The 19,675-nt window shown below is 35.8% G+C and overlaps 1 protein-coding gene across 1 annotated transcript in view; it reads right to left on the bottom strand.

The window, feature by feature from the left end:
- LOC134546339 (hemicentin-1-like) overlaps positions 1–19,675 on the bottom strand; it is a 345,137-nt gene that overhangs the window by 198,253 nt on the left and 127,209 nt on the right. The window contains exons 18-22 of the mRNA XM_063389116.1: positions 16,383–16,539; positions 12,151–12,278; positions 7,451–7,628; positions 6,798–6,892; positions 5,125–5,275 (exon numbers count right to left, since the gene is read on the bottom strand). Of these exons, the coding sequence (XP_063245186.1) occupies positions 5,125–5,275; positions 6,798–6,892; positions 7,451–7,628; positions 12,151–12,278; positions 16,383–16,539 (709 nt within the window). The remainder of the gene's footprint in view (positions 1–5,124; positions 5,276–6,797; positions 6,893–7,450; positions 7,629–12,150; positions 12,279–16,382; positions 16,540–19,675) is intronic.

The raw sequence follows: 19,675 nt of genomic DNA, 5'->3' as shown, positions 1-19,675 counted from the left end.
TGAGTGTGGGATTTGGAAGACATCTGCATTCATTAAGCATCGGGTATTCTTTAGGCGTCTCCGAGCAGAAGATTTTCACTTCGAGTCGAGCTCGAGCGAGTTTGCTAAAATACTCGCGAGTATCGAGTCGAGTTCGAGTTTTTTTTTTAAGTTTATTGCACATAAATTTACTGTGATGGAGTAATAAAATGTGAGAACTTTTGAGAAAAATATGGAAATAAAAAAAGAAACCATTATCATTGTTAGCCTACTAAATAGATAGACCTACATTAGAGGTCTGCGAGCCTAAGAATTTTACTTTGAGCCAAGCTCGAGCGAGCCTACTTGAAAGTTCTCGAAGCTTGAGCTTTGTGATACAGTTACACTTTTGGGAAATTATTTTTACCTTAAACTTAGTAGGTATAATGTTTGAATAAAGTATTAAAATGAAGTGGGCTTATTAATTTTGGGTAACTATTTACAGAGTGCTTTTATAATTTGCACTGCTAGGAAAAAAAACATGTTTTCCATTGAATCTAACCTGTTTCCATTGGTTCATTAGTAACTGATATCATCCAACTAACATAACCACAGTTTACAAGTACGTATATGTTTGTGTAAATGTAACATATCTTTGGAATAATTTCATCCTTGTCAATTTTTCTGGAGTCCTTACTGAGCTTCAACTAACTGAGCACCAAAAATCATGTTGTTTGAAAAGTACATTCACATTGTTTCAACATTTCCACTTTTCGGCACAAAAATTCTGAGAGAGATTGTCATAGAGTATTAAATTCTGTTCTTCAATCCATCATGCAGAAAAATAATTTGTTCTGCACGTTCAGGAGTTAAATTAGCTCTACGATTGGAGATGGTGCTTAGCAGAAGAGAAGCGTCTCTCGCTGGCAACCTGTGTGGCTGGAATGCTTTAGTAAAATTCTTGGTAAATATGTAGAGTCGCGGTATATGCGGAAAAAAAATGCTAAAATTCCGAAAATACTTTTATTCTATGCTCTTTCACTTCCTCTTTTCAAATCAACCGGCAGAGATAAGAAATTCCAAATACTTTAGGAATATCGAATTTTTTAATTTTCATCACAATACCTGGGTATTCATGCGGCGATCAACATTGTTTCTGGTTTACGAGTATCTATTATGTTTCTTATTGGGCAATTTTGTCACGTGACAGTTCCGTGATTGGCCAGTATTCAAATGAACCAATACGTGATTATTTATTTATTTATTAATGTTCCGTCGGAGGTATCGCGACGTAGGTGAACGACTACATCATTTCCTTCTAATGGCAAAGGAAATGTACCCGCCTCCAACTTAGGTGGGTTTTTAACGTTTCTAATTTTAAAGTCTTATTTTTTATTTGGATATTGTTGCGCAAGTAATAAGTAACAAAAATATTTTACGTGAGTTGTTAATGTTCATCATTTGTCCGGGTTTGTTAGGTCAGGTCAGTTACATTATAAATACTTTAAAACTAAAGAACCATTGAAATTAATTCACATTATTTTTTATGTCCGCTTAGTTTGAAAGTATTAATAATGTAACTGACCTGACCTAATCGACCATTTTATTTATTACGCATTCACGAACACACGGCAAAATAACAAAAATTGCGTCGGTCTAATGGTTGTACAGGTGTTGTATTGCAAAATTAAAAAATTCTATATCTCCTAAAGTATTTGGAATTTCTTATCTCCGCCGGTTTTAATGAAAAGAGGAAGTGAAAGAGCATATAATAAAAGTAATTTCTGATTTTTAGAATTTTTTTTTTCGCAAATACCGCTACTCTACATGTTCAAAATTAAAAAATTGGATATCTCCTAAAGTATTTGGAATTTCTTATCTCCGCCGGTTGATTTGAAAAGAGGAAGTGAAAGAGCATAGAATAAAAGTATTTTCGGATTTTTAGCATTTTTTTTCGCATATACCGTTACTCTACATATTTACCAAATTGTTTAACCTCAAAATTAGTGTCAAATATCTGTAACTTGTCATTAAGTTTAATCAATTTAAAGTAATAAAAATAGAAGCATTTTACTTAATTCAATTTACACTTGCAAAAAAAACTTACGCACAATAAACCAACATGGAAATTAAAGTATTTTTCAATGTCCTGTAGTCTGAAATATGTTAACTCATGTCATCAAATGTAGAGCTGTACTGAAGAAGCCGATTTTGCCAATATTTAGTTGAATCGGCATTTCTGCCAACTTCCAATACTCTTGTTAATTTTCGGCCGATATTACTGAAAAACGAAAGAGACTGCCATAACCTAAAAATCCACGAGTACCCTTTTCCCTTTTCGTAGTAGTACTGCATTCTTTCAGATCACATTATTTCTTAGCAACATGTGCCAACCGTACATATCAGATTTAACATCCTTTTTTTTTCAATAATGTTCTTTAATTTTAATATGTCCTAAATAAATACATTACCATCATAGAGTAAATAAAGTACTAGTACAGAGTGGACACTCAATGCTATTGCAGTTCTACGTTTTTTTTATTCAGAAATGCCCTAGTTGCTATACAAAAACGCAAACTTGACAAACATTAAAACGAAGTTGCAATGGCTTAAAACCGAGATAAAGTACCTTCTGGAGTAAGACCTACGTTTCAAATTATAAGAAAATTTTAATTTAAATACAAAATTGATCGTAGAAAGTACAATTTTCAGTTAATATGCTTAAAACACTAATTTGAATAGTAGGGAAATTTGCAGCTTCAACTGAATGTTGGCGAGCTTGTGACTTTTTTCGTGCATGCATTAATATTTATAAAAATATTTATTTTATTTTTTTTTCCCTTATAAGCAAATCATTTAACTAAATATCGGTAAACGTAACATAAAATGATTTAGGAGAGCAATAAATTTAAAACAATAAGTAAATTTCTTACCTTCGGGACAGTGTTTGCCTTAACCTCATTTCGGTTAAAAATATTTTGTTTACGTATCATAACATTTGTTAAAATGCATATAACATGTAACATATTTTCGGATTATATTAAATTGCTGCATTTTTTTATGTCCAAGAAACAATTTCTGTTCTAGTAGAATCACGTTGATTGAAGTTAAGGTTAGGATTTTCGTAGGTACCTACCGAATTGCATTACAAATCGCAAACAAAATGCATAAAAAAACGTGGAGAAGTATTTAATCATTAACACAGGCAATGTGTATTTCTGGCGAATTTAACTGCCTAAGTTGTACAATTTTCCCACAAAAACTGAAATGAAGCTGTTACCAATGGCATCTAATTCTTTATGGATTAGGTGAAAGTACAAATCATTCTCGTATCTTCACTTCTTGAAGACAGGTGTATAGCAATTGTTAAGGGAAAAAAACCTTAATTTCAACATAAAAATTTAAAAGACACTATTTCACCTTGTGAGTGTATAAAACAGGAAGATAATAAATAAATAAATAAATAAAAATTTTATTGCAACCCTCACCTCGGTAATTGTTCCGTATCACGTATCCAAGTTTATCACTTGATCCTGCTGGCATGATCATGTATGATTTATCCGGTGGCACATGATGCTTGCTGTTTTAATTAATGTTAAAACAGCAAGAATCATTACCACAGGATCATGCCATTAGTATCAAGGGATAGACTTGGATACACAATACAAAATTTTTACCCACACCTCCCTCTCGACCTAAAAATAAAATTCATACAAAACATTTAGACTAATTAAATACATAAGTAGCAAGTTTGAGCAGAATTTGAGACTCATTGACATTTAGAACAGTACCAAGGTATTAATGTATTGTGTGCTTGTCCTCAATGTGCTACTACACTACCTAAAAAGAGGAAATTCTGTAGGGCATGAAAACAAAATGCTCATCACTATTTTAATTACACAAAACTTTTATTTTGTTTCGTTTTAATAATTTACACATACCTAGTTTCGTCAAGCGGAAACTTAAAGTAAAGTTAATTATTATTATCTCTTCTCTTGTTGTAGCAGTAGTTAACACAACACGTAGCTGAATCAGGCATGTTTCATAACAGTGATTTATAAAGCAGTTCATGAAATCATTGATATTATTTTACGAGATTACTATTTCAACATGATTGAAACAAAATTTCCTTAGAAATTTTTTATTAAACCTAATATCGCTTAATTCAACGCCGACGCCATTAATTATGGTGTTGATGGAAAAACAAGTGGTTCAACGTGACAACGAAAACTCGTTTATTTTCTTTTAAGTAAATATATTACGTATTTTCATTTCAATAATATAAATTTATGCCATAAATTTGATAAAATGTTAAAACAAATGTATTAATTATTTAATGAACGTGGTATTTTGATTATAATTTTTGTGCTCAGATGTTGGATAAAGCTGTATAGCAACTAGAAAAATGTGTTTGCTATACCCTATGAAGTGTCCCCCCCCTGATTACCATCATGGTAAATACACATCTCGGTTATTACGGCAACTATAGTGCAAATGTGGTAACTATCATGCTTCTGCAGTAGTTATGGTATCTACAAAGAATCTTTAGTTCTTTTTATGGTAATTATCTTAAGATAACTATTGGAATTGTACTGTAGTTATGGTACATCATCCATATTTCTTCGTAAGTTGTTGTTCATTTGTCTTTTCTTCATATTTATATTTACGTGCGCCATTACTGGCAGGAACTTTCATAAAAATTTTAAACGGGACTTTATATCACACATTTAATGGCGTAAATGATGAGACCCCGGACAATTTAAACGCTTTTTACAGTAAAATGCGGGAAATGTTTCCGCATAAAGCGGGAAATACTTTCGCATAAAGCAGGAAAGTGATACATTAATGCTATGCGGAAAATTATAGAAGTAAAAAAAATTAATCACGGAAATTCGTAAATCCCGGGTATGTAAAAATGATGTGTTCATGTATACGGTCGATCATGTTACATTATAAAGTAAAGGATAATAGTGTTGTAAGACTTTTATTCCGATATAATGAGAGTCTTTTTTTTTTATAGGTACAGTGCAAGAAAAGCTCGCTCGAATTTCGAGTTGTTGAAAAGCCACGAGCTCGAGTTCGAGTATTACTAAAAAACTCGACTCGAAACTCGAATTTCGAGTACTCGCAGGTGTCTAGTATTCTTGACAAAAATGTTTTGAGTACCTGACGTTGGTGGCGTTTGTGATGGGTGCCCCATTCTTCTGCCAAGAGACAGTGGGCGTCGGGTACCCGTGCGCCTGGCAGTCCAAGGCCACGGACTCGCCAGCGTTCACCTTCAAGAACTGGTCGTCCGGGGGGTAGATGCTGGGCGGCACTGTGAGCAAGGGAACAGCCCCATCGCAGCACTTGCTTGCATAGTGATTGTAGACCAGATTCATATCATCATATGCTAAAATTAAAATAATTGCACAGCAAAAATATTTTGTAAAATTACATCTACAAAGGTTTAGTATTTGACATTTTTTTCGTGCCGATTTTGAGAAACTAGTACACTTGGTGTAATTTTATTCAAATGTTTCTAAAAAACCAAATTGACCTACAGGCTTCGAGAAAGTTAAAAAAATTAACGTACATCAGTTATTACAATAACCAACATGTTAAATCACACGTTTTGAATGAATAGATGAAATTACACTTGCGACAAGTGTTAAATTAATCAGTGTCCTTTTTTTTTGTCAGACACTGTACTTGCAGGTATACACATGGTATGTCAATGTAAAAGTGCAAAATATTTTTCAGAGTAAATTTACAACTACCAAGGAACGGAAAAAAATGTATTTTGTATTTTATTCTTACAAAACCCTATTTAATTTACATTAGGTTATGAAAGTGACACTCCCATTAACACAATGATTTATTAGTGTCCACGATAAAGAGATTAAAACACTAGACCAACTATCACAAGGCCGTGGGTTCGATTCGCCGCTAAGTCAAGCCGATTGTTAGAAGTGTTTACTTAAATAATTTAAATCATGAAATTAAAAATAACTCTGAAGTACACATTGCTAATTAACAGCTATACGCTTATGAAATATTTTTGGAGATAGTACACATTAACATGTTCATTATTATTGTAAACGATGCAGCAAATTTATTAATCAACATTTGTTTCAAATATGTTTTAAAAAAATGTCAAACCCTCAAAATTTATTTTTGATCTGAGTTATCTCAAACTCTTAAATTTTAATCTCATTTGAAAATTAAATTTTGCACCACAGTGCTGAATGGAATTTTAAAATTTTGTTAAGTTTTTTTTTTTTTGCATTTTTAAACTTTAAAAACTTCTATAAATTGAACTCACAATAATACTAGTTATATAATGATATAAATATCATGTGACTTTTTAAAGTTAGACATATAATTTACTTTTTACACATACAATTTTTTGCATATGACATTGTTATTAACTGTACATTAGTTATTTCACCTTTATAACATCTTAAATTGTCCACGTGTTCTTTGACATTTTAAAGATTCATTGTGACAAAAACAGATGTCATTTCCATTTTGGCTAGACATGATTTAGATTGGCTGACTGCATCCAATATCCAAAATATTTTAGAACCTGTCCTATATGCAAAATATTTTATATAAACACAAGTTATCCAACTTTTCAAACAAACATGGCTCCACGAGTGATGTTTTCTGTGATGTTATAACCTTCCAACTGTATTTGACACAACATATTGGAAGGTGTTAGAAGAGAAAGTTTGACAATGTGACAGGACCTTAAGTTATACAAAGGACACGTAGGCTACTTTTATGAAAAGTAATTATTATCAATTAAAGTAGGAATGTATCCAATAATAATGCTAATGAAAGAGTGATATAATTACCAACAACGTTGAGGGGAATCTCAGTTTCATCCGTGCCAACTTCATTCGCAGCCACACACTTGAACACGCCATTATCAGAGAAATTCGCCACAAAACTGCAAAGAAAAAATAATTAGGCTTTTATGAGTTTTCAAAAACTTATGTGCATCTATGGACATAAGAAACAAAATATTAATTATTTACCATGCTTGAATTTTAGTGCAATATGATACATAAATGAGCATTTAAAATATTTCGGAAGGACACTGACAATTTACCTAAAAGCCCTAAATCTCAGAAAACGTATTGCACAATTACATTTAATGACCTGTGAATGAGTTATAAGAATTGACGTTTTCATTACATTATTATTTTAAAATCAATACCCTGTGATTTTTTATGATTAACAATGCAGATTTTAATTTTATAAAATTTAAATTCCCATTACCTACATAATGTTTGATGAATTAAAATAATATGCCATTACAAACAAATGCCAACTGGTAAATAAGGGTAATCCTTAAAATGTTGAAGAAATTTGTCTCATAAAATAGGTATTACTCTAAAATTAGTTCTCTATTACACATCTGTTAGATTATTCTCCTTCAATAGTTCTTGATGAATCACGAACAGTAACTTAAAGCATAAAGCTCTCAAAGAGGCACTAGACTGACCTGAGTTTTGCAGTACCATCCATCATGACCATCTCGTATTGGTCTTCGGAGAGGGAGTGGTTGTTCTTGTACCACAGGACTGTGGCAGCAGGCACCGCTTCTATCACGCAGTACATGTTCACACGCCCACCCTCTATAGTGGTCAGGTCCGATGACGAAGTTGCTATCTTGGCAGGAACTGAAACATTGTGGCAAGCTACTAGTTGATCCAAAAATTATAACATATGGCAGTTTTTTCTACAGCTGAACGACAGCAACGTCATCATTGCCAAGCACAACAATACAGGTAAATGGGGGAAAACTCAGCCATGGGCTTTTGTAAGAAACCATCCCAGCATTTGCCTGTAGTGATTGCAGGAAACAATGGGAAACCATAACATGAATGGTTGGACTGTAATCAAAACCAAGTTTTCTCAAAAGTAAGTACAAAGTTTTAAAATTGCCTCGCTTTACTCTGGACAGCAGTTAAGGCTCGGTCTTACATTCCATGTTGATTTTTTTTGTTTTGTTTATTCATTATTGCTTTTATTTAAGGGCTATTTCTAAAACTTTAACTATATAACTTTCATGCATTTGTTCTGACACAAAAATTTTCAACAGATATTCACTTCAAGTAATAAGTAATACCATGTGTGTAAAATGGCCCACAAGCCTTTGTAATTATCGTAACTTGTGCGACTTTTTACACTACTAAATGTATATATGTTGAAAATATTTTTGGCAGAGCAACAAATGTATAGGAGAAATCAAGTTAAATTTGTATTAATACCCCTTAAAAAAAGTAATGATAAAAAATGACAAAATCAACATTGTGTGGCCAAGCCTTAATTAAACATAATAAATGTTTCACCACTATGTATAGAAAAGGGACCAGCCATACTATCATAGTATATTTTTTTATAAACTCTGACTTAAGATCTAGAACGTAGTCCTTCATGCCACAGTCACTAATTCTCGGCTTCTGGGTTGAGGCAATGTCGTTTTGGCATGTACTTGCTGCAGCCAGGTCTTCAGTTGTTTATCGCCCTAGAATACAGCCGAAACGCCCATGAATGTGGCTTCAACCCAGAAGTTAAGAAGTAGTTTCTGGCAAAGACACAAATATTAGCCAATTTACATGTGTAAAAGGGTGAATTCTGTTCCCCCTGATATGTGAACTCAAATACGTAGCTTTGCTAGTTGTGAATTGATGTGTTAATGCCTGGTAAGCTGTAATTGATGGAAGAAGCCTAGAGGGTAAGCAACCCGCTCAGCAGCAGAGACAAAAAATGGCAATTGAACAGTTCATTTAAACTGAGCGCAGCGTGTCCGAAAGTGTTGAAAGTTTCCGGCGAGACTAGTGCAGATTCTGGGCCTAGACAATTGTTGCTGTTTTGGGGTATATAAACCCTCTGCCTTGGAGTGAGCAGCATGGGCGTAGATCCCGGGGGGTCCAGGGGGGCCTGGGCCCCCCCTGGAATTAATGGGCCCCTCCTTGGGGGGCCCACTTCGTGATTTTAAAGTTAATGGTGTACACAACATATATATATATTAGATTATTATTTACAACGACGACAGACACTTTGACATGCTTTACATTCCTACCTTCGAGTTCCGTAGTTATTTTCCCTTACCCCTTCTGCAAAAGCCATGGTATTGAGTTTTCCAGTGAGAACTTTGAAACCCTTAATTCCTAGAAACCGATCATTCCAAAGGACGAAGCTAGGGTAGGGTTCCGTTAGCATTTCCTCCCCATTGTTACCCACACTACCTTGTCCTCTGAAACGACAGTATTATAGGTTTCAGGTAGTCTGTTTTTAAAGTGGTTTTGCTCTCATGTGCGCCAGTCTTCTGCTTTCTTGGCAAACATCAACATGGATAAGTTCGTGACGCGGAAGAAACGGAAAACAGAATCTGATTCTCACCTGGAAAGCTTGATTGTTTTATAAGTAGTGACTATTATTTAGGTAATATATTTTATTTCCTAAGTGATTATGTAACGTTATTTGTTCCAGAAAATAACCAACTTAATACTTTGACAGTAATTATAGCAGAATTTAGTTTATTTACGAACTGAAACTTATATACCATTTTCTGGAATTTTTTAGCTCATCTCCATTCTGTAAGGCTAGCTGCTCTGTACGTTACATGCAAATGAATATACAGGGAATAATTTTTTTCCTGGTCAATATGGAATTTAAAATCACTCCCCTTTTATTATCAAATGATAATTTTCTCAGTTCATGGCCGATAATCACTTCATAACATTTGTTATTTGATAACTGCAACTTTGCACAAGTAAACAGAAGTAAGAGTGAGAAAGAAGTATTTAAACGTTACATATCCGTATTTAAGTTAATAAGGAAGCAAACGCGTAATTTTAATAACTAATCAAGCGGCATATTTTAACTAAATAATTCACTGCCAAATACTGATTATACTAAATATAAGCCGATAAATGTATTTGGTTCAATTAGCTGTAGGATAAATTTCATAGTTCTATCTCCGAGATTTTTCATTTGTGTCATTAAGTTTTTTTTCTTTTTTACCTGGTTGATGCCTTTACTAAATAAAATAGTCTTTAAGGGTTTTAATATGATTCGATCGTTCATTTGATGTTGATCCGTTTATTAGATTTGGCGCTTTAGGTTTTTAGGACGCATCAAAAACTGTGAACAATGAATTTCACGAACAGCATTTGAATCGCAGTAATTATGTGATGTGGCATAAAAAAAACCCGACAAAGTGCGAGTCGAACTCGCGCATGAAGGGTTCCGTACCATTATCTATAAAAACGGCAAAAAATATCATGTCTTTTGTATGGGAGCCCCACTTAAATATTTATTTTATTCTGTTTTAGTATTTCTTGTTATAGCGGCAAAAGAAACACATCATTTGTGAAATTTTATTCTGTTTTCACGTTTGTTGTATGGGAGCCCTCCTTAAATATTTGTTTAATTTTAATTTAATCATTTATTTTTAAAGTAAATATATAACTTAATATTGTGTGAATATTTCAAGTGTCTTCCTGTTGCCGTTTTCAATATCGAGCAAAAACGAACAAAAAAATCACATTGGTTGCATGGGAGCCCCCTTAACTATTTATTTTACTATGTTTTTAGTATTTGTTGTGTCGTTTGGATGAACTTAGTTTACATGAATTAGCTAAAGATTTTGCTTCAAGATCTGAAATTAGAATAAACACTTTTGGAAAATGGTAATGTATGGGTGGGGTGTTATCTATTTGCATTATATTCACGTATATTATTTTTATAGATTTTTTCATGGATATTTTATGTATTAAGGTTAGCAAATTATTCAAACATGTAATTAATTAATAATTACTAAAACATATGTTGCTCTGCTTTATTGTTAATATCACTTACGTAAAAATAAAGTGTATAACATACGAGCTTATCATCCAGAGAAGACTTGTTTCGGTTGACCTCTAGCGCAAAATTCTTAAACCACAGAATTCACGGGCCCCCCCTGGAAATCATACAGATTTGCGCCCATGGTGAGCAGTGCAGACTGCCGAAGGAAGCAGCCTGATCTACTACGTCGTCATTACCACCTGCTGTCGCCGTCACCATGCCGTTGTCGCTTTGGACTTGGACTTGGACTTAGGTATGATTAAGCTGTGGAAACAGAGTTTACAAGAGACATCACGTGTGACAAGAAGTATTGTACTTGTAGAAGAGAGTAAACAATTGCTCGCTGTACAATTGAAACTGTAACTTACGTAGCGAGTTGGCAAGATGATGGGGCGTACAATACGCTTTAGCTAGGCGAGAGCGGTAGCGAGGTAGTTGGAGCATTGGCAGCGTAACCTATCATACACTTATCCTATGAATAGAGCTATCTACTACATGTAACTGACTATTATCACCACACGTTTACTACCTACACTATCTTCACGTCGGAGATTGGTGCTGAGGAACGAGTAATTGATCTACAAGCTATGTGTGCTGGCCGAGTGCAGAGAAACAAGAATATCGCCGTCAGAGGAAAACTATCACGTCTCTTGCGCCCAGAGGCTCGCTCCCTAGTTGGCGGCCGTCGAACGAGTTCCCTGGCAATGAACGAGTACTCTACTCATCCTACACCAGGCCTGAGGTGCACGATCGAGACTTATAGAGTAACGCTTCTTCATTTCATCTGCAAGATCAGCAGTGTTTTTCTTATTATAACTATAATTATTACACCACTGTTTTGATTGGCGTTTGTATTGACTTTGTTTTCAATATTAATTTATCTTGATAATTTACTGGCCGAATGATAGTTTCATCACAAGTTTTATTAATGTAATTTTTTACTAAGCCCATTGCTTATTTTGTTTTGAGCTCTTTTAATAAATTGTATGCATGTGTGGACATAATGATTAATAAATGATATTAATGGCTTTAAAGACAATTTTAACTATTGAATAATATCTTGGTAATTTCCTTTGAAGGCTCAGAAGGTCCAGAACGAGTTGTTAAAATAGTGACAAATAATTTTCCTTTCAATAATAAGCGTAATTGCATATCAGTATTATAGTTCACAGCTCTCGCAAGTTTATGAATCATGCTTTGCTGCCAACAAATGTTTTCAAGTACATCTTAGAATGGAAATTTCGTTAAATTTCTAGCCCTATGTCAGTAACCTCCTATCCTTGAGTAGTGACAGGTATAAAAATATCTGCTGAGCATTAACAGCAAAGTACCTGAAAACATAATCACCTTGCACAAAGACGGCGAATGACTTGTTCTCGGCTCCTGCAGAGTTCGCAGCAATGCACGTGTAGGTCCCGCTAGTCGCTTCCGTGGCATTTATGATCATCAGACTGTCGTCCGAGTGGTTCTTGAACCTGCAGCAAGGTTAAAGACACATGCTTTCCAACAAACTCAATAACTTACCAGAAACAGTTTTTCACATGTTCAGGGGTTAGTACCTAATCTAAATTATTTTGTTTCTAGCTTTTGTATTTTTGCACTTGATTTGAAATAAAATGATAATATACCCTCATTTATTTGTTTATAAAAGGCTTTTCCTACTAATTTTATATGCAAATTTTTATCTTAGTCCTAGCATGTACTGAAAACATGAAATCATGCAGTATACAGTGTTGGATTGAATGTTCGTAGCAGTCTTGTGTAAAAACTCTTTATTTTTAGTATATTGTTCATAAATAAATAAAATCTATATATTCCAAAACCAAAGAAACCTGTATTCTAGGGTTTTCAGAAAATTTAATTTTTATTAATTTATGAATTATATACTAAAAAATAAAGAGTTTTACGATGAAAGCTGCATATGAACTGTTAATCCAAAACTATATACCCAATGCTTTCAAGTCTTCAGTACATGCTAGGGCTGACTATGAGTTTTTTTGGTAGATATTCGGACACAAGGTTTTGAGCTACAGCAGTGTGAAAATGTCTATTTTTTACATGTGAAGGACTTGTAATAAATATTTTCCACAAATTTGTTTTCAAGAAATATTTTCAAAGATAGTAGGAGTGTATACCACCCACCAGGGGATACCTATGCACAGAGGTGCACCCAGGAATTATTATTATTTTTTTTTTGGGGGGGGGGGGGTGTTGAAGTTTTTTTTTTTTATGAAGGAACACCGGTTTCAAAAATAAGGAGGGGGTCCGGGGGTCCTCTCCCGGGAAAATTTGGATTCATAGGTGAAAATAGGGGTAAATATGTAGTTGAGCGGTATTTGCAAAAAAAAAATGTTAAAATCCGAAAATACTTTTAATATATGCTCTTTAACTTCTTCTTTTCATTAAACCTGGCGGGGATAAGAAATTCGAAATACTTTAGGAGATATCGAATTTTTTACGAATTTTTTAATTTTCATAGTTGGGCGATATTTGTTAAAAAAATTTAAAAATTCCGAAAATACTTTTATTCTATGCTCTTTGACTTCCTCTTTTCATTAAACCCGGCGGAGATAAGAAATTCCAAATACTTGAGGAGATATGGAATTTTTTAATTTTCAACACAATACCTGCGCATTTATGCGGCTTCTAACGTTGTTTCTTGTTTACGAGTAGCTATGTTTTTTTTTTTTTTTTTTTTCCCGCGACGTAGGTGAACGACTACATCATTTTCTACTAATGGGAAAGGAATTGTACCCGCCTCTAACTTAGGTGAGTTTTAAACGTTTCAAATTTTAATATTTTATTTGTTATTTGGATATTGTTGCGCAAGTAAAAAGTAAAAAAAAATACGTGAGTTCCTACTGTTCATCCTTTTTCCCGGTTTGTTTGGTCAGGTCAGTTACATTATAAATACTTTAAAACTAAACAACCATTAAAATTAATTGTCATTATTTTTAATGACCGCTTAGTTTGAAAGTATTTATAATGTAACTGACCTGACATAATCTGCCATTTTAATTAATTAGGCATTCACGAACACACTGCTAAATAAAAAAAATTGCAGCGATCGAATGATAACACAGGTCTTGTATTGCAAAATAAGAACGGCGATATCTCCTAAAGTATTTGGAATTTCTTATCTCCGCCGGGTTTAATGAAAAGAGGAAGTGAAAGAGCATAGCTATATTAAAAGTATTTTCGGATTTTTAACATTTTTGTTCGCAAATACCGCTAAACTACATATTTACCAAAATTGGTGCTATTTATGAAGTTTTTGTATCTATTGAATATACTGCTGGTAGAAAAAATTTTTTTAGTATGGTACTAATTTTTTTTTTGTTAGACAAGAATCAAACAAATATACCTTTATCAAACCCAGGGTCTCACAAAATCAGTATTATTTAATACCATGAGAATCATAGCATGCATTAAAGTCCATATTCTGTGCATCTTAAATCACTGCATTCACACACACAAATTAAGTTCACTCTACGAGTAAAAACAAAGGGTATAAAATTCACACATATGCAGTAGCGGATCCAGAGGGGGGGCTAAGGGGCTCAAGCCCCCTCCAAAAGCATCTGGGTCCACTATTGTTGTAGTGTTTGCCTTGATAAAGCCTAGCCTCAGCTGGGTCAAGCCCCTCCCAAACCAAAATCCTGGATCCGCCACTGCACATATGTCTAGTCAAAACTGCAGAAATACAGTCCAAAATTATACAAAAATTGAGATAAACGTAGCGCACAAACAATTCTTAGAAGGTAATACTTATATTATAAATCTTTTACTGGTTATAGTAATTTTGGAAGTCTCTAATTTTCAGGAATACTCATTTTTTGGTGTAAATCTAATATAATGCATAGCAAAGTAAATATTTAATACACAGCATCAGTAAAAGAATTGTGTCACTGCATTTGAAGGCATAAATTATGAAAATCGATTTGTTCTAATGTTCCGTCTGTCCTTCCAGGAAACGAAAGCCTCATATTTAACAATGCTGCATCACTTCTGCCAAATACAGTTGATGATACATATTGCAGACATGCTAAATGAAATGTTCGTGGTACACTATTAAAAAAACACTACTAAAAAACTATTATTCATGACAAGGCAATATGATTGGTTTGAACGATCAAGCAAGTCTCGTAAGTCGAAACTCGAATGATTTCACTTATTTCATTCCAAGTACCTATTCCGTTTGCGCTGCTATAATCTACTGTTAAAGCATGGCTCCATATATCGGCTGGCGACGCTTTTGGGCAAGGGTGAGTTGGGGACTGGGTTCTGTACTGACATACCATTTCCTGGAAAATGTGCACAGGGCAACAGTTGTTTACCTATCGCGAAATACTTGTGAAGACATGCACGCAATCATTGGGTCGTGCCTGCACTGTGGTAGGAATTATTCGTCTAGAAATGTGAATTAATGTTTTTGTATTGCACAGTAATGTATATTCTCTAGCGACTAGAGCCACGTGATATCACAAGTGCCTCTGTCCAACCTGCATTCCTGCCACGGATCTACCCATCATCATGAACTGAAGGTTTACTGTGTTTCACGTAAGTTGTCCGTGTTTTGACGATTCTCTTCCGAGAAAGACGTCCGCCCTCTCCATTGTAGTGGTAGTGGTGTTTAATCCTAATACTTCCCGCCTTCTTGGAAAAAAAAAAAGGGGGGGGGGGGGGTCTGTGCTCTCCTGTTTGTGTTTACAGGCACTTTTCTCGGAAGAGCAACATAAAAAATGGACAATTACCTACTTGAAATACAGTATAGCAGAGCAGCTGACACACAAATGAGAAATCTATCAATTCCCTGCAAGCCGCTTACCTTCATGTTCAGCATCATAACTAGTTCCTGGCTTTGGTCGTTTGGAGAAGTAGTTCAGTTCAGTAAATTAAAACCATGCTTACGTTTAGACATTCTGATACCGCACTCACTATCAACATCAGTTCTAAAACTCGCGAAGAAGAACACTGTCCAGTCCCCACAATCTACGGTAATGTTACACGGTAGCCGCAAACAGACTGAGTAAGAGAAAATGAAAACGCATCGACTAACAGAGCGAAGGATAACGATTAGAGGAGGGGGTGCCGGGTAGAGATTGCTAGGCGCTGCAGGGGTAAGCATAGTCGTCTGGCGACACCATAATGTATACACTGACGTGAAAACATCTCACAAAGTTTGGTAGATTGAGTGCTGCCCATAGACCATCGTACCTATTTTGCTGGGACTGGGAATGGTTTTACTTTTTCCATTCTAGATTTTTTTTTCTTTACATTTTCGGAGGGGGTTTAACCCCCCCCCCCCCCTTCCTGGGTGCGCCACTGCCTATGCATGCTATACAGTACAGAGTGAAGCACCTTGTTCGCAGGACACCCTGAATATCGGGTGAAGTGTGGAACAAGTTTTAAAGGACTGACGGGAGTAATTCTAATTTATAACTTCTAAACCATCGCCAGGCGTGATGAAGCAATGTTTTCGGGAGTTGCAACGCGGCGATGGTGAGGTTCGGAAGCGACTTGAACCACGTGGTCGCGGCGTGTCATCTCCTGACAGCTGCCAACCACAGCGGTCTTACACGGTGGCCGAGGGTGGCAGGGGCGCGCCATCCTTCTCCCACGTGACGGAGGGCTTGGGCTGGCCCCGCACGTGACAGGGCAGGCGCGTGCTCTCGCCGGCCGCCATCTTGTGCACCGGACCCTGGAAGTCAGCGTGCGCCTGGAATCTGGGCGGCTCTGCAACCAGCACGACACCTCTAGCACGCTGGAAGGCGGTGGTCGAGTCGAAAGAAAAAATCAATTACCTTTAATAGTTACATATAAATTTTAAATCTGGCTTTATGTCATAGGTAGAAGTATTGAAATTTCGCGAATTCATTTAGTCGCGAACTACTACTGCATACTATTGCACTGTGTTCATGATTGGACCAGGGTTATTTGAGCACGCCTTTCTACGACCGTGAGCCAACGATGCCCAGCTTGGTAGCTCCAGGAAGACTTTTCGTGAGGGGCTATCGCACAAAGAAAGGATGCAGTTGCAGAACGTGACATAAGGCTCCCTTCACACTGGGCCACTGCGAGCGCGTCAATAGAAACGCGCCACACCACGGTAACATGAAACCAAACATAAAAACTCACACTGAGTGGCTTGTTCAGGCCAGCAGTGGCCGGGGGTCGCGCGCACTCTGGCGTGTTTATTTTAAGCCACTTCCTGCCATATAGCTGTTTCTTCGACTGATGGCGAAATTAAGTTAAGTTTAAGAGGCAGGTTTATTTTAGAAGTGCAAAAGAGTATCGCAATCTGGGGCATGCCTGCAAAGGGAATACACAGAGAGTTAAAATAATAATAATAATAAATAAATAAAAAGTGTGGGTTATAAATTGTAATGTTACTCAACAAAGGACTGATACCTCAAATAGCTTCTGTTTATTACGGCATTTCTTTCACTGTATCAACACCACAACTTGCTTCCTCCAAATCCATTTTTAATCTAGCAATGGGGAATGTGGCGGTGTGGCACGTCTTGAGTGGCCCAGCGTGAAGGAACCTAAATAAGTCAGGGATATGCTTGGAATATTCACACATTTATGGTCTCAAATACTGTTTTTTAATAAATTTCCAACAACTTTTGTTGAAAGAAAATTTTAAATCGTAAATTAAAGTATGTATTTAAATTAACATAAAAATACGCAATTAAATGAAAAGTAATATTTGGGCTCGGGAGAGGCTACCGCCCCTGGGAACTCCCTCTGGAGCCGCGTGTGTCTAAGAGAGAAGTACGAGAATCAGGCAGCTCAAACTAAAAAATAACAAAAATGTTCTTGCTAAGAAATCAGTCAATGTAAAAGCAAATGTTTGTAGAGCAAATATAAAGCTTTGAATTTTAGACTGACGCCAAACGAACTCTTGAAATTTTCCGGGTCTTTAATAACAGGTGGGGGCAGGCATTTTTCACGAAAACATTTTGCCCATTATACTGCATTATGTGTGTCCGCGCCCAGCTGTTTCTCCCTTGTAATTGGCGGCCGTCTGCAAGAGTAGCCATTACCTTACTTGAATGGTCATTCAGGAAGTGTTTTCTTCCGTGCTCAATTATTGTGATAGGTGGGCTGACAGTTAATTTAAATTCTCAGCTTGTCTCTAAATCTTTTCGCGAAAAAATACATGCCCCTAACTATAGGGAATATTTTCATATATTCATTCATGATCTGTGAAAAGAAAAAGAAATGGTATTTTCTTAGTACCTACTTAAGAAAAATATTGGTCTTGTATGACGATTTTGTTAAAAAAAATTGTATGGTGGAAATATATTTACTAACCGGTGATTTAATTTCCCATGCGAGAAAGAAATGTGTTACTTCAGAATCGGCATGGCCGCCCCCCCCCCCCCCCCCAAAAAAAAACATAATCCTCGTAAGTAATTCTAAACATATGGAACGCATGACTCAACGTCAAATGATGAAGGAAGAAGCCGTGCGACAGAGACAGCAGCGTAACACTTTGGAGAGTATAAACGAGGATCCCACGAGCCAAAAACCCCACCCGGTCAGGGAACGTCCGCCATGTCTCCCCACTTGTGACGATCTCGGTTTTGACCCAGCAAGGTGGAAACGGGGTGGGGGGTAGGCCTGATTCTTTCGGCGGTATGCGAATGGATTCGACGATCAACCACTGCTGATGCACTACACTGCCAGCCGGAGAAACACTCACATGTGCCTGTTATTCCAGATGAACATAACGCTATCGTGGACTCGCTCGGATCACAGGGAGGGGCAAGAGGCTTGTAGGATGGTTGGTCTCAGGGCAGTGTGTTTATTATTACTGGGTTCTGTGTTCACAAGCTAAAACATGCGTGTTGTTGAGTCAGCGTGGATAGGAAGCTCTCCTCATGGTATATTAGTGCCATTTTAATGTATACGTACGTACACGCTATTTGAATGTATACATATAAACATTTCAACATCTAAGAAATGTTTTTTCTTTCCCTTCAAGCAGTTCAAGTACTATCATTGAATTCATTTTCAGTTGGTAATTTTAAAGTACAAGTACTCAGAATGTTTACACTTTTCACTCCACGGAGTAGGCCCTACCTACTTTTATTAAAAAAAAAATCATCCAACTAATAATTTTATAAATATACAAATGCTCTAAATGAAAATTAATTTACAAGTGGATGAGTATATAAAATTTTTCTTAATTAACTAGCCTACCATGGGGCAGTTAGGTCATTTGGAATTTTTTTTTATCTAACTGAACATTCCAACATTCCGTGAGAGTTAAAGAGGCTGGTTTGCTTGGTTCGACTTCACGAGGCTACTTACTGCAAGTCTGTGAGACCTCACGTGTTCTCTGGAACATGTCCGGCACTCCGCATCACCTCCCTCTCTGAACCCGCGGCTCATGAAGCAGAACCAAGGGAAAACTTAACTATAGCCCGTCCCACTCTTAGATTGCAGTACACGGCTTATGGCGCGCGCTGTTGCCAAATCATTAACACATTACGAATTTCAGGAGATGTCTGTCTTTGTAATTCGGATCGAACAAGAAGCATTTTAAGAAACCATATAGTAATTTATAATATTTTATACTATTACACAAATAAATTTGTAATAATGCCACTTTATGTAAATTTCAAATAAAAACTACCTATTGTAGACGAAAATTTCTTATAGTTTTCTTTTATGTTCTAAAAATCCCATATATATATATATATATATATATATATATATATATATATAAATCACATTTTCACGGGCGAAATAAATGCCGTATTTTTGGACAAGTCATGTCCAAAATGATAAATAAAATACGGTAATGGAAATTCTTGGTCGAGTAAGTTATGGGAAAAATCCAAACAATTGGGTCGAAATG

This window comes from Bacillus rossius, chromosome 1 (genome assembly GCF_032445375.1).
Source record: "Bacillus rossius redtenbacheri isolate Brsri chromosome 1, Brsri_v3, whole genome shotgun sequence".
Taxonomy (NCBI): domain Eukaryota; kingdom Metazoa; phylum Arthropoda; class Insecta; order Phasmatodea; family Bacillidae; genus Bacillus; species Bacillus rossius.
This window is presented reverse-complemented; position numbering and strand designations above follow the sequence as displayed.